Raw genomic sequence first — 13949 nt, forward strand, 5'->3', positions numbered from 1 at the left:
AGACATGGGGCAAGGTTGAGGAGACTGGGCCTTCATGGATGACCTCAGCCGGTACAGGTATTGAATCCACGCTGTTGGTGTCGCTCTGCATCACAAAGCAGCCATCCAGCCAACTGAGCTAACTGACCCCCTCAGTTGAAGGGCAATTAGGGATGGGCAACAAATGCTGGCCTTGCCAGTGACACCCACATCTCATGAAAGAATAAAGAAAAAAAACACTGCCCATCCTATGAATACAGAAATGTGATTGAAAGCTCTCACTGTTGAGGGGAAGAATGTCTGATCAAAGCTTATGATTTTGACACAGGGTGAGATAAAAATGATCAATGAAGACATTAAAAGAAAATCAAAATGTACACTTAATATAATTTGAAATATGCAATCTTGAGAATTTTAAATTCTTGCATTGGAAATTGATATATAAGTTCTGTTACTGAGGGACAGAATGGATCAAAAAGTCAGATGAACGTTGCTAAATTGTTTCTTATAATCATCAAACAGAAATTGATAATGACCTGATAATCTGTTTTTGTGATGTTGATTGAGGGATAGATATTGGCCAGGACACTGAGGATAACTAATCTGCTCTTCTTCAAAATGAAACTTAAAGTCCACCTAAGAAGGTAGCTGGGGCCTTGGTTTGACACCTCATCCTAAAGATGGAGTGCAGCAGGCCCCTCAGTACTGCACTGGAGTGTTAACCTGCATTTTTTTGCTCAAGTCTCTGGAGGTGGACGTAAATCCACAAACTCCTGATTTGGAGACAGGTGGGCTACCTGCTGAACCACGCAGATGTATCCACAGGACTACACCAGCAACCATTTATATAATAGTAAAACACCCCAAGATGACATCCCAAGATCTTTCATAGAAATGTAAGCAAACTACAGTACACAGATTGTCACATTAATAGGAAAATTCAATTAAAAACAAGTCGACGTTGCCAGACTTGTGCAGAATTAATATAGAAAATCCATAAGCACCTTTGAAATAGGAGTTTTATGGGGAGTGGGGGGAGGTGTCAGGTGGCCTGCCTACCCTTGAGCCTATTCAGGCCCTTAAGTGGCCAATTAATGGCCACTTAAAGGCCTCACCCAATTGCTGCTGGTGCATTTTTACCCATGGCAGGTCGGAGAAGGCCCACACCATCCAGGAAGACCAGCAGCATTAGCTGCATGGGCTGGTGTGAGCAAGGAGCAGGGGACCTACTTTGCAGGCTCCCTGAGCGCATCGGTGGCACCGTCCCATTTCTGTGGGGTAGTCATCAGGATTGTGGATGGGCTCACCCCGACCTTTTAGCTGAGGGTGGGTGGGGACCGTGGCGCTTTGTAAAATCCAGCCCTAAGTATAACAATTTGATAGTAGTCACTATGGTTTTTTCCTTCCCTCACAGAGCAAAGACAACACAGTATTTTTCTTTCTAACTGGGAATGAATATGTACCAGTGGGATTCATCAGTGTACCAGGACCTGTTGTAAGCTTGCAGTGGTCTCCACCTAGCCATGTATGTACTGCACAACACTGTTATGGAGTAAAATGAAAAACTGAATTCATGAGGCACTTTTCTTTTGTTTTCTTCACTTGTAATCTCCAATATACCAAGATTGTGTTGTCTCGTTTACACAAAAAAGCCATCGGGGAAATAATGTATAGAGTCAGATGCAAATTATCACAAAACCTTTCTATGAGGTTTTCTGAGTGCCTTGTGACAGCATACCAGTTACTGTATTTTGTGTGCATGCTTCTGTGTCTGTATTTGTGTGTATGTTTCAGTGTCTGTATTTGGTGTGTGGGTCTGTATTCGGTGTGTATGTTTGTGTGTATTCGGTGTGTATGTTTGTGTGTCTGTATTCGGTATGTATGTTTCTGTGTCTGTATTCGGTGTGTTTGTTTCTGTGTCTGTATTCGGTGTGTATATTTCTGTGACTGTATTTGGTGTGTATGTTTCTGTGTCTGTATTTGATGTGTATGTTTCTGTGTCTGTATTTGATGTGTATGTTTCTGTGTCTGTATTTGATGTGTATGTTTCTGTATCTGTATTTTGTGTGCATGTTTCTATGTTTGTATGGTGTGTATGCTTCTGTGTATGTATTTGGTGTGCCTGTATTTGGAGTGTATATTTCTGTGTCTGTATTTGGTGTGTATGTTTCCATGCTTATATCTGGTGTGTATGTTTCTGTGTCTGTATTTGGTGTGTCTGTTTCTGTGTCTGTATTTGGTGTGTATGTTTCCATGTTTGTATGGGGGTGTGTATGCTTCTGTGTATGTATTTGGTGTGCCTGTATTTGGTGTGTATATTTCTGTGTCTGTATTTGGTGTGTATGTTTCCATGCTTATATCTGGTGTATATGTTTCTGTGTCTGTATTTGGTGTGTATGTTTCTGTGTCTGTGTTTGGTGTGTCTGTTTCTGTGTCTGTATTTGGTGTGTATGTTTCCATGCTTATATCTGGTGTGTATGTTTCTGTGTCTGTATTTGGTGTGTCTGTTTCTGTGTCTGTATTTGGTGTGTATGTTTCCATGTTTGTATGGGGGTGTGTATGCTTCTGTGTATGTATTTGGTGTGCCTGTATTTGGTGTGTATATTTCTGTGTCTGTATTTGGTGTGTATGTTTCCATGCTTATATCTGGTGTATATGTTTCTGTGTCTGTATTTGGTGTGTATGTTTCCATGCTTATATCTGGTGTATATGTTTCTGTGTCTGTATTTGGTCTGTACGTTTCTGTATCTGTATTTGGCGTGTATGTTTCTGTATCTGTAGTTTGTGTCTCTGTTTCCATGTCTGTATTTGGTGTGTATGTTTCCATGTCTGTATGTGGCGTGTATGTTTCTGTGTCTGTAGTTTATGCCTATGTTTCCGTGTCTGTAGTTGTGTATACATTTCTGTGTCTGAATTTTGTACAATCATACGAACAACAAGCAATAGTAGGCCATTCAGCCCACTAGCCTTCTCCACCATTTAATAAGATCATGGCTGATCTGATAGTAACCTGAAATTTGCATCCCCACCTACCACCAATAACCTATCAGCCCTTGCTTACCAAGAATCTATCCACCTCTGCCTTAAAAATACTCAAGGACTCTGCCTCCACTGCCTTTTCAGGAAGAGAATTCCAAAGACTCACGACCCGCTGAATGAAAAAAATTTCGCCTCATCTCTGTTTTAAATGAGCAACCCTTTATTTTTAAACAGTGGCCCTTAGTTCTAGATTCTTCCACAAGAGGAAACATCCTCTCCGCATCCACCCTGTCAAGACCCCTCAAGATCTTATATGTTTCAGTCATGTCACCTCTTACTCTTTTAAACTCTAACGGCTACAAGCCAAGTCTGTCCAACCTTTCCTTATAAGACAGCCCACCCTTTCCAGTTATTAATCTGGTAAACCTTCTCTGAACTGCTTCCAACGCATTTACATCCTCCCTTAAATAAGGTGACCAATACTGTACACAGTGCTCCAAATGTGGTGTCACTAGTGCCCTGTACAACTGAAGCATAACCTTCCTACTTTTGTATTCAATTCCCCTTGCAATAAATGACAACATTCTATTAGATTTCCTAATTACTTGCTGTACTTGTATATTAGTCTTTTGTGATTCATGCAATAGGACACCCAGATCCCTCTGCACCTCAGAACTCTACAATCTCTAACCATTTAGATAATATGCTTCTCTTTTATTCTTCCTGCAAAAATGGACTATTTCACATTTTCCCACATTATACTCCATCTGCCAGATCTTTGCCCACTCATTTAACCTATTTATATCTGTTTGTAGCCTCCTTTTGTCCTCTTCACAACTTACTTTCCTACCTGTCTTTCTGTCATTAGCAAATTTGACCACTATCCCTTCAATCCCTTCATCCAAGTCATTTATATAAATTGTAAATTGTAATTTGTGTGTATGTTTCTGACTGTATGTTTCTATATTTTTATTTGTGTGTGTGTTTCTATGCGTGTATTTGTTTGTATGTTTCTATGTTTGTATTTGTGTGTATATTTCTGTCCATATTTTGTGTGTATGTTTCAGTGTCTGTATTTTGTGTGTATGTTTCAACGTCTGCATATTGTGTGTATGTTTTTGTCTATTTGGTGTGTATGTTTTTGTGTCTCTATTTAATGTGTATGTTTCTGTATCTGAATTTGGTATGTATGTTTCTGTGTCTCTATTTGGCTGTGTGCTTCAGTGCTGTGCTGTGTAACTGTTTATACTTGGGCACAATAACCTTAGACTGATGCAGCAAACCATTCAATTTAAGGAGCAGTACAAGCCTGTGCTCTTCTGCTCCCACATCCCTCTGTCTGCGGGACCTGTTCCCTCCTCCTCCTTAGTTCCCTGGCTCTCCGTTGTCAAAAGTATCAATGCACAGCCTGTGCTGCTGATTTTTTTTTTTGGAGCTAGTGCAAGGAAGTTTAGATCTTCTCTGTAACTGTGATATTAGATAATGTGTTTACAGTGCATTGATTGCCCAGACAGTAGCTGAACCCAGGAACCAGGCAAGCAGGACTGAGGTACAGTCTTAGCCTATATAGCTGACCAGCCATTAGTAACATGACATGGAACATTGTCCAGCTTTGCTTGCTTTTGCTTCACTGGTGACCCTTGCTGTAAGGGCACATTTGATACTCTGGTGTATGAAGACAGTGTTAGGTGCAGCTGTGCAGCAGCTGATGATCAAATATTCTGATTACTTTCATTATCGTGGCAATACAGGTAAGGTGCTGGACATCAGTGAGCGCTGCGGATTCAGGTGAAAAAGGGACAAAAACACAGTTAACAGGCAAAAAAAAACATGTGGTGGTAGAAATTTGAATCAGGATTAGCACAAAACATAGGGTGATCAGATTTTCAAAAGTCAAAACCGGGACACGTTGAAAAGCTATGGGAAGGTGGGATCCTGTGATGATTGACATGTTGGGTAACCAATGGCAGAAGCCTGGGGCAGGGGCAGCTGAAGGTGGGAGATCGTGTGGTGACATCTCCCGGAACATGTCCAGCTAGAGCTGGCAACCCTATCCTGTAGAGCATTTAAGGCATCATCAGCAATGGAGCTGTCAGCTTCAAAATGCTAGTGACAGCTCACTTGGAGACATAAAGGGGGCGGGATACAAATCCACTGCATGTAATGGAATGCAGTGTAATGGGTGCTCACAGGAAGAAGGACGAAATTTCACACAGATTTCTCCCTACCCAGGCCCAGTTTATATTTGACAGAAAGGGAAAAGGTGAAAACCGGGATGTTTGAACTATTTTTTAGGAAATTGTCGGGGCATTGAATGAAAACCTGGCATTGTCCCGGCAAAACTGGGACATCTGGTCACCCTACAAAACAGCCACCTATTGTATGTAGTATGGAATATTCCATTGCCTTATAGTCAATGTAATTAAATATTAGGGTCTGTGTACAACGGGGGAGCCTATCTTATATCGGCCAGTTTTGCTCCACCGCCTTAATGGAATTTCTAGCGCGTGATTCTTTATGCTTTAGGTTTGTAAAAGTCTCGCCTGGTGACAATTCAATGTTATGTCTTAGTTTAACTACATTTCTTTTCTGTCTGTTAGGAGACAACTAAGTTGCTCATATTTTGTGAAAATGGTTATGTCGTTGAAACTGCATGTCCAGAGCTCGAGGAACTAGATACGACTTTAACATTTGAGATTCCCCTACCGAAGCAGTACTTCCGTTTCAAGAGCATCAGGTCTAGCATAGAGGTAATTTTTGCATCACTTGTTGCACCTATTACCACCTCTTTAAACTATCAGAACAAGCTGCCCTGGAAAGTATGTAACAACGCGCAGGACCACCATGTAAGTTGGAATGAAGAAGGCCTTTCGACTCATGGAAGGGGTTACACTGAAATCCAGCAGCCCCCTTTCAGAAATTGAATAGTGTGTAGCTTGTAATTTTCCATCCATTCGAGTCATACGGACTTGAAACATTAGCTCTGTTTCTCTCTCTGCAGATGCTGCCAGACCTGCCGAGTTTTTCCAGCATTTTCTGTTTTAATGGGGGATTTTAACTTTCATATAGATTGAGACAAGTAGACTAGCTCAGGATAGTTTTCTGCAACAACATGAACTGGAACTAATAAAGGGACAGGCCATATTAAATTTAATGTAAGTAATGAGCCAGGTTTAGTTAACAGTGTGTGAACATTTAGCTAATAATGATCAATGTTTTGTCTGAAAAGAGAAACACAAATATCATGCATAAACTGTATTCTATAGACTCATTCCAAACTTCCATTAGTAACTGATCTGTTAAACGCAAGTCAAGTTTGACAAAATTAAAATGAAAGCAAAATACTGTGGGTGCTGGAAATCTGAAATAAAGACAGAAAATGCTGGAAAAACTCATCAGATCTGGCAGCATCTGTGGAGAGAGAAACCAGTTAACATTTCGAGTTCAGCTCTGAAGAGCAGTTGTACGACTCAAAACAATAGCTCTGTTTCTCTCTCCACAGATGCTGCTAGACATGCTGAGTTTTTCCAGCATTTTCTGTTTTTATGACAACATTAATAGTTTGGCTTTGAAGAACTGGTTGGATAGATAAAGAAAGTGCAGTAAATGTAGAGTATATGCAGGTTAAGAAGGCATTTGCTAAGGTGTGTCACAAGACCCTTCCTAGACAAATTACGTTATAAGAGGAAATATAGAAGTTTGGGTAGAAAGTTGTTTGATAGGCAGGGTGCCAACATATAGGGTAAATGGATGTTGTTTGGATAAGGAAGTGTTTGCAAGTGTTGCATCCCAGGGGTTAGTGCTGAGAGCTTTCATAAGCATTCTTTATATATACTCACAGTTATAAGGACTAAATTGAAGAATTGGATCTGCAAACACAACTCAGAGAGTCTTACATGGTAGCCATTGTTGAGACATTGCTGCAAGATGCTCAGGAGTGGGAACTGAATATGTCAGGTTTTAAAGGAAGGAGAGGGAAACTGGCGGAAGGGAAGGAATGGTCTTAATGATTGAGGATGAAATTATTTCAGTGCTAAGAGAGGATGTAATGGAAGGTAAACAGACAGCGGAAACTTTGAGTAGAATTTAAGAAACTGAAAAGAATCTTAAGACCACAAGTAACACAAGAATTAGAAGCAGGAGCAAGCCAATCGGCCCCTCGAGCCTGCTCCCCCATTCGATAAGATCATGGCTGATCTGATTGTGGCTTTGACTCTATTTTTTTGTCTACCCTCCAAATCCCTTGTCAATCAAAAATCTAACTCAGCCTTAAATATATTCAATGACCCAGCTTCCACTGACCTCCAGGGAAGAGAATTCCACAGACTAATGACCTTCTTGAGAGGAAAACAAATCTTCTCTCAGTCTTATATGGGAGACCCCTAATTTTTAAATTCTGTCGCCTAGTTATCAATCCCATAGCTAGGGGAAACATCCTTTCCGCATTCACCCTGTCAACCCCCACAGGATCTTATGTTTCCATAAGATCGCCTATCATTCTTCTAAACTCCAATGGGTATAGGCCTAACCTGCTCAACCTTTCCTCATAAGATAACCCCTTCATCCCATGAATCAATTTAGTGAACCTTCTCCAAACTGCTTCTAATGCAATTATGTCCTTCCTTAAGTAAAGAGACCAAAAGTGTACACGGTATTCCAGATGTGGTCTAACTAAGGCCCTGTAGCAAATTAAATTTTGATTCCCCCAGTTGCCCTGGTGGGATTTAGCTAGGCCTTTGGGAATACTACTCAGCATCATTACCATTACGCTACTATACTATTGTGCATGGCAGCCTTGAAGTGGCAGAATATATAATTCTATAGATTAGACTTGTATGTAGCAAAAGCAGAGTGGTTTTAATGGGGGATTTTAACTTTCATATAGGTTGAGATAAGTAGACTCAGGGTAGTTTTCTGCAAGAGCATGAACTGGAACTAATAAAGGGACAGGCCATATTAGATTTACTGTAAGTAATGAGCCAGGTTTAGTTAACAGCATGCGAACATTTATCTAATAACGATCAGCGTTGTGTCTGAAAGGAGAAACACAAAGCAGCTACTAAGATTCTAGATTTATGGGCACCTAACAGGCTGAGATTGAGACTGTCTACAGTAAACTGGACTGATCCGCAATTGGGTAAATTGACAAAAGATCAGTGGAAGTTGTTAAATAAGAATTTACTGTTAAAGAACCAGTTTTTAACCTCTAAATGATGAGAGCTCTACTTGCCAAGAAAGAATAGCCACAGATGATTAAAAGAGTAAAGGGCAGCATAAAAATAAAAGAGAAAACCCACAAAAATGTGAATGTAGTACAGATCCTTGTGACTTGTGAGAGATATGAAAAACAGGAAACAATGACAAAACAGATAGGAAGAGCTACACAAAGGAAGTATGAACAGAAATTTACACTGAATATCAAAATAATTACATTTTTTACAAATATATTAAGGAGAAAAGGGTGATTAGGAGCAATTTGGACCCCTTGAAAACTGATAACGATGATATTGTAAATGAAAATAAGGAAAAGGGGGATATGTTGAATTTTGAATCGGTATTCACGGTAGAGGATGAGGATGGCTAAAAATACCCCTCAAAATAACATTGAATCAGAGACAGGGACTCACCAAAATTAACTTAAATAAAATAATATTAATGGAGAAAATGGTCTTTATCCAGGATTTTAAATAAGGCAGTAGTTGAGAACAATGTCTCAATGCTTGTCTCTAACTATAATCTTGCAAAGTTGTCTCAATTCTGGAGCAGTTGATTTAGATTGGAAAATTTCGCATCTCTCAGCTATTTCAGAAAGGTGAGAGAAGGAAATCAGAGAATTATAGACCAGCTAGTCTAATCTCTGTTAGAAAATTACTATAATTTAAGGATAGAGTCACTGAACACTTTGGAAATTTTCAGCTGACCAGAGAGAGCCAGCATGGATTTCAAATGGACATGCCTGATGAATGTGATTGCATATTTTGAACAGTGAGCTCTTGTGGAGCAGTGGAGTCACTGCCTCTGGGCCCAGGGCTCTGCAGTACTTTGCCAAGCATAATCATGGACCAATCCAATGGAATTCCATGGTCACCAATGCCTTCTTATGGCATGGTACCTGGGGGAGATTTTGAGGAAGTGTCTAAAATTGTGGATAAGAGAATGTCTCTGGCAGTTAGAAAACAGTCTTAGTTCAAACATGGTAAAAGAGCTGAACTTTAGAGATGAGAGTGACTGCCATTAGGATGGAGGGCGGTTTGGAGGGGAACCTCCAGGTGGTGGTGTTCCCATGTGTCTGCTGCCCTTGTCCTTCTGGATGGTAGTCCTCTTGGGTTTGGAAGGTGCTATCTAAGGAGCCTTGGTGAGTTTCTGCAGTGCATCTTGTAGATGGTACACACTGCTGTTGTTGGAGCTGCACTCATCTAGGCAAGTGGAGAGTATCCCATCACATTCCTGACTTGTGTCTTGTAGATGGTGGACAGGCTTTGGGGGGTCAGGTGAGTTACTCGCTGCAGGAATCCTAGCTCTGACCTGCTCTTGTAGCCACAGTATTTATATGGTTAGCTCAGTTCAGTTTCTGATCAATGGCAACCCCCCAGGGTGTTGATAGTGGGTGATTCAGTGATGGTATTGCCATTGAATGCCAAGGGACGGCGATTAGATTCTCTCTTGTTGGAGATGGTCATTGCGTGGCACTTGTGTGGCACAGATGTTACTTGTCAGTTGTCAGCCTAAGCCTAGATATTGTCCAGGTCTTGCTGCATTTGGACATGGACTGCTTCAGTATCTGAGGAGTTGAAAATGGTGCTGCACATTGTGCAACCATCAGCAAACATCCCCATTTCTGGCCTTATAATGGAAGGAAAGTCATTGATGAAGCTGCTGAAGATGGTTGGGCCTGGGACATTGCCTTGAGGAACTCCTGCAGTGATGTCCTGGGACTGATAGCATTGACCTCCAGCAACCACAACCATCTTCCTTTGTGCTAGGTATGACCCCAACCAGCGGAGAGTTTCCCCCCTCATTCCCATTAAATCCAGTTTGCTAGGGCTCCTTGATGCCACACTCAGTCAAATGCTGCCTTGATGTCCTGACTTGGAAATATTTCCCTGTTCCTTCAATGTCACTGCATCAAAATCCTGGAACTCCCTTCCTAATAGCATTGTTGGTATACTACACCACATAGACTGCAGCGGTTCAAGAAGGCAGCTCACCACCACCTTTTCAAGGGCAATTAGGGGTGGGTAATAAATGCTGGCCTAGCCAGCGACGCCCACATCCCATGAATGATTTTTAAACATTCTCATAAGAGACTGTTAGCTCAAGGTGAAGCCCATAGAATTGAAGGCAAAAATTATTGACCTGGTTAAGGGATTGACTGAGTGGCAGGAAACAGTAGAGATAATGTTCAGGTACTCTAATTGGCAGTATGTGACTAACACAAGGATCTGTGTTGTGGCCTCAACTATTTACCATATTTATTAATGACTTAGCTAATTGGTGAGAGAGCCACAATGACATGGTAAGCAGAGCAGATGGAAGCATATAATTACAAAGAGATATTAATAGCCAAAAATCTCCCAAAGTGAGTAGGCCAACCATGCCACCTCATTCTACCCCCCTACCCACTCCCTCCATGGTCCTTCATACACTCTATGCCAACCCATGCCCCTTTACCCACCCCCATAACCCCCCTCCATGCCAATCTGTTCCCCACATTGCACCCCTCTTGACCCCTCATAACTGACCCAAGACACCCATGTCGAAAATGAAAATCTGGCCCTTTGTTTCCTCCTCACAGCTTGTTTTCCTATCTTTCTTAGTATCATTGGCAAATTTGGCTCTAATACACTTTGTCTCTTCATCCAAGTCATTAATATAGATTGTAAATAGTTGACACCCCAGTACTGATCCCTGTGGCACTCCATTGGTTTTCAGTTTGCCAATCTGAACATGATTCATTTATCTCAACTCTCTGGATAGGCTCCCAGGGGCTGGGTCGGATTGGCTTCCCGATGTGTTTCCACTGTTGGGCAATTTTACTGATGGCGGGACCAGATGCTGAAAGGCTGCCTGCCTCAAGGAAGTAGGCAGCCGATATACAAAATTAAAGGCCCAGTAAGCAGCCATAATACTGTGCCTTCGGCATTTTGCCAGCAGCAGGGTTACTTGTCCCACTACATGGGGAAACCTTTCGATAAATGGAGGCAGCTCCCTCCACTGTCTGGGGCAACAAGGCTGCAGGCAGGGATGGCAGCAGGCATGGTCCAACAACTTTGCCAGAGGGGCTTGCCATCCAACCCTCGCCCCATGAATTTTTTTTTTAAGTAACCTCTTGGAGGCTCCAGCTCTCCTCCATTCCTCAGCAGTGACTTCTCTCTCCACTGGCACTGCTGAGGTTTCAGAGCTGTCTGCCCTCTGATTGGATAGGCAGCATCAGGAGCCTGCCAGCTGTCTAGACTGCAGGTGGTCAATTAGGAAGCTGCCCCTGGTAAAATTGCCGACCAGATCCTGTTGCCGGCCTCAGGACTCGTTTTTTACAATGACATTGAGGTTCCGATGCCTCTTGTAAAATTCAACCCTCTACTCCTGTTAGTTAGCCAATCCTCTATCCATGTTAATATATTAACCCCAACAGCATGAGCTCCTATCTTGTGCAGTAACCTCTTATGTGGCACCTTATCAAATGCTTTTTGGAGATCAAATACACATACTGGTTCCCCTTTATCCACCTTGCTTGTTAAATCCTCAAATAACTATAATAAATTTGTCAAGCACAATTTTTCTCCCATAAAACCATGTTGACCCTGTTTGATTTTATGATTTTCTAAATATCCTGCTACTGACTCTTTAAAAATCTATTCTAGCATTTTCTCAGTGACAGATAATAGCTATCTAGCCTGAAGTTTCCTGCTTTCTGTCTCCCTTCTTTCTTGAATTGAGGTGTTAGATTTGCAGTTTTCCAATTTGTTGGAACCTTTCCAGAATCTAGGAAATTTTGGAAGATTAAGACCAATGCATCCACTATCCCTGCAGCCATTTATTTTCAGACCCTGGGATGTAGGCCATCAGGCTTGCAAGTATGAAGTCTGGAAAGGAGGATCACTTTATTATTATATTTAACTTAGGTTCCACAGTGTATTTGGGAGCCTAATATAAATTTAATAGTTGCCTTCCAGGTTTTCAGCCTCAGAAACCCGGAAGCAAATTGAAAAAGGGAGCAGCCTGATCTAGTAGGCGAGTGCTTTTTACAGCACTGTTGTGAGCCAGGATGGCCAAGAGGTCTTTCCCTGACCCCCTCATGCAAACTGTTGACCTCCCTTATGCTGATAGTGGCTGACACCCCCTGCCCCCCCATGGACCACCTCCCCTCCCCTCCCCCCACCATTCCCCCAACTAATGGCTACCTAACGATCATCATTGTGAGGGACATTCCCAAAAGCCCACGGTTGTAGCCTCCTGCTGCTGGTTTCCTTGCCAGCCAGTCAGCCAGCCTGTCAATTTGTCCAATTGTGAGGTGGGAAACGAAAGAAAAGAAGCATAATGAGGTCCTGACTTCAAGTAAATATATTGGGGCCATTGGGTTGACTCTTAATGTTTTCTAGACAAATAGAAATAGACTTTGTAAGTGAAATCCATGTCCGGAGAAGAAGAATAAAAACTGAGCCAAGGGAGTTATTGGTCGGTAATAGACTGAGACTACGATTACTTCTAATCATTACAATTATGTCTGCTTTGTCGTGGTAGAGAAATACAGAGATTAAGCGGAGGCAGAAGATAAAAGAACAAAAAGAGAAAGAAAAGCAAGAAAGACTCCAAAAAAAGAAGGAAATGGCAGAAGATAATCCGGAATTGGCTTCTGAGGAAGAAGAGGAAGAAGAAGAGAAAGAGGAGGAAGAGGAGCCACTCCCAATGATCTACATTCCTCTTGAACCAAACGCCATATTATGTGGTTTCTACTCAAATCCAGGGCAATTCTGGTTGTCTGTGGTAAGTTCTAGTTATCATAACAAACTAAGAGTCAGACAAACAAATTCCTATGGTCTAAGATGCCTGTTAATTAAACATTCAGGTACTGGAAAATACCTTACAAAGGGTGCAGAGGAGTTTTACTACAGTGTTGCCAGGGATAATGAGCTTCAGTTATCTGGAGAGACAGAGAAATTTTTGTTCTCCTTGGAGCAAAGAAGGTTAAGGGGAAAGCCTTGTGGTGCAGTGGGCAGCATCCCTACCTCTGGGCCTGTGATTCTGGGCTCATGTCCCACTTCAGGACCTGATGGACATGGAAGGTGTGTTTGTAACATGGCAAAACAGGTTGATTATCAGCATTAAATCCTTCCAATACACCTGATAACAGGCAGTAAAGAGCGAGAGATTTTCCTGGTCAGCCATACTGCAGAAGGCAATGGCAAACCACTGCAGTACTTTGCCAAGCATAATCATGGACCAATCCAATGGTAGCCCATGGTCGCCAATGCCCTCTTAGCTCATGGTACCTGATGGAGGAAAAAAGGTGAAACCATTTCCAATGGCAGAAGAATCAGTAACCAGAGGACAGAGATTTGGCACCTGGCAATAATTCTCTTTCAAAGAATTGCCACTGTTGAATATGCTTTAGATATCTTGTATAATTGTTAGCTATGAAGAAGAGTCATATAGACTCGAATAGTTAACTGTTTTTCTCTCTACAGATGCTGCTAGACCTGCTGAGTTTTTCCAGCATTTTCTGTTTTTGTTTAAGATTTCCAGGATCTGCTATATTTTGCTTTATATTGTGTATAATTGTGTTTGATCTGAAATCTATATAGTTAAAGCCCTGCATCTGCCCCAGAAAAATCCTCAGGGTTCTCCCTCTGGTGCAGCGGAAGTTTGGGGTAAACTTCATTGATCTGTGTAAAAAGCTCCACTGAGCTTCCCTGGGAGTTATGGTGGTGGAACGGGAGACCCCGAGGAATTTGCTGTCCATTGTGCAAGGTAGAATGCACATCATAGTTTAA

At 41.8% G+C, this 13949-nt stretch overlaps 1 protein-coding gene across 1 annotated transcript in view; it reads left to right on the plus strand.

Annotated features, from left to right (window-relative positions):
• Positions 1-13949, plus strand: part of LOC121290732 (cilia- and flagella-associated protein 44) — a 375801-nt gene that overhangs the window by 240122 nt on the left and 121730 nt on the right. Inside the window, exons 14-16 of the mRNA XM_041211577.1 lie at positions 1394-1504; positions 5559-5708; positions 12700-12942. Coding sequence (XP_041067511.1) covers positions 1394-1504; positions 5559-5708; positions 12700-12942 — 504 coding nt within the window. The remainder of the gene's footprint in view (positions 1-1393; positions 1505-5558; positions 5709-12699; positions 12943-13949) is intronic.

The sequence above is a fragment of the Carcharodon carcharias genome, chromosome 18 (genome assembly GCF_017639515.1).
Source record: "Carcharodon carcharias isolate sCarCar2 chromosome 18, sCarCar2.pri, whole genome shotgun sequence".
In the NCBI taxonomy this organism is placed as follows: domain Eukaryota; kingdom Metazoa; phylum Chordata; class Chondrichthyes; order Lamniformes; family Lamnidae; genus Carcharodon; species Carcharodon carcharias.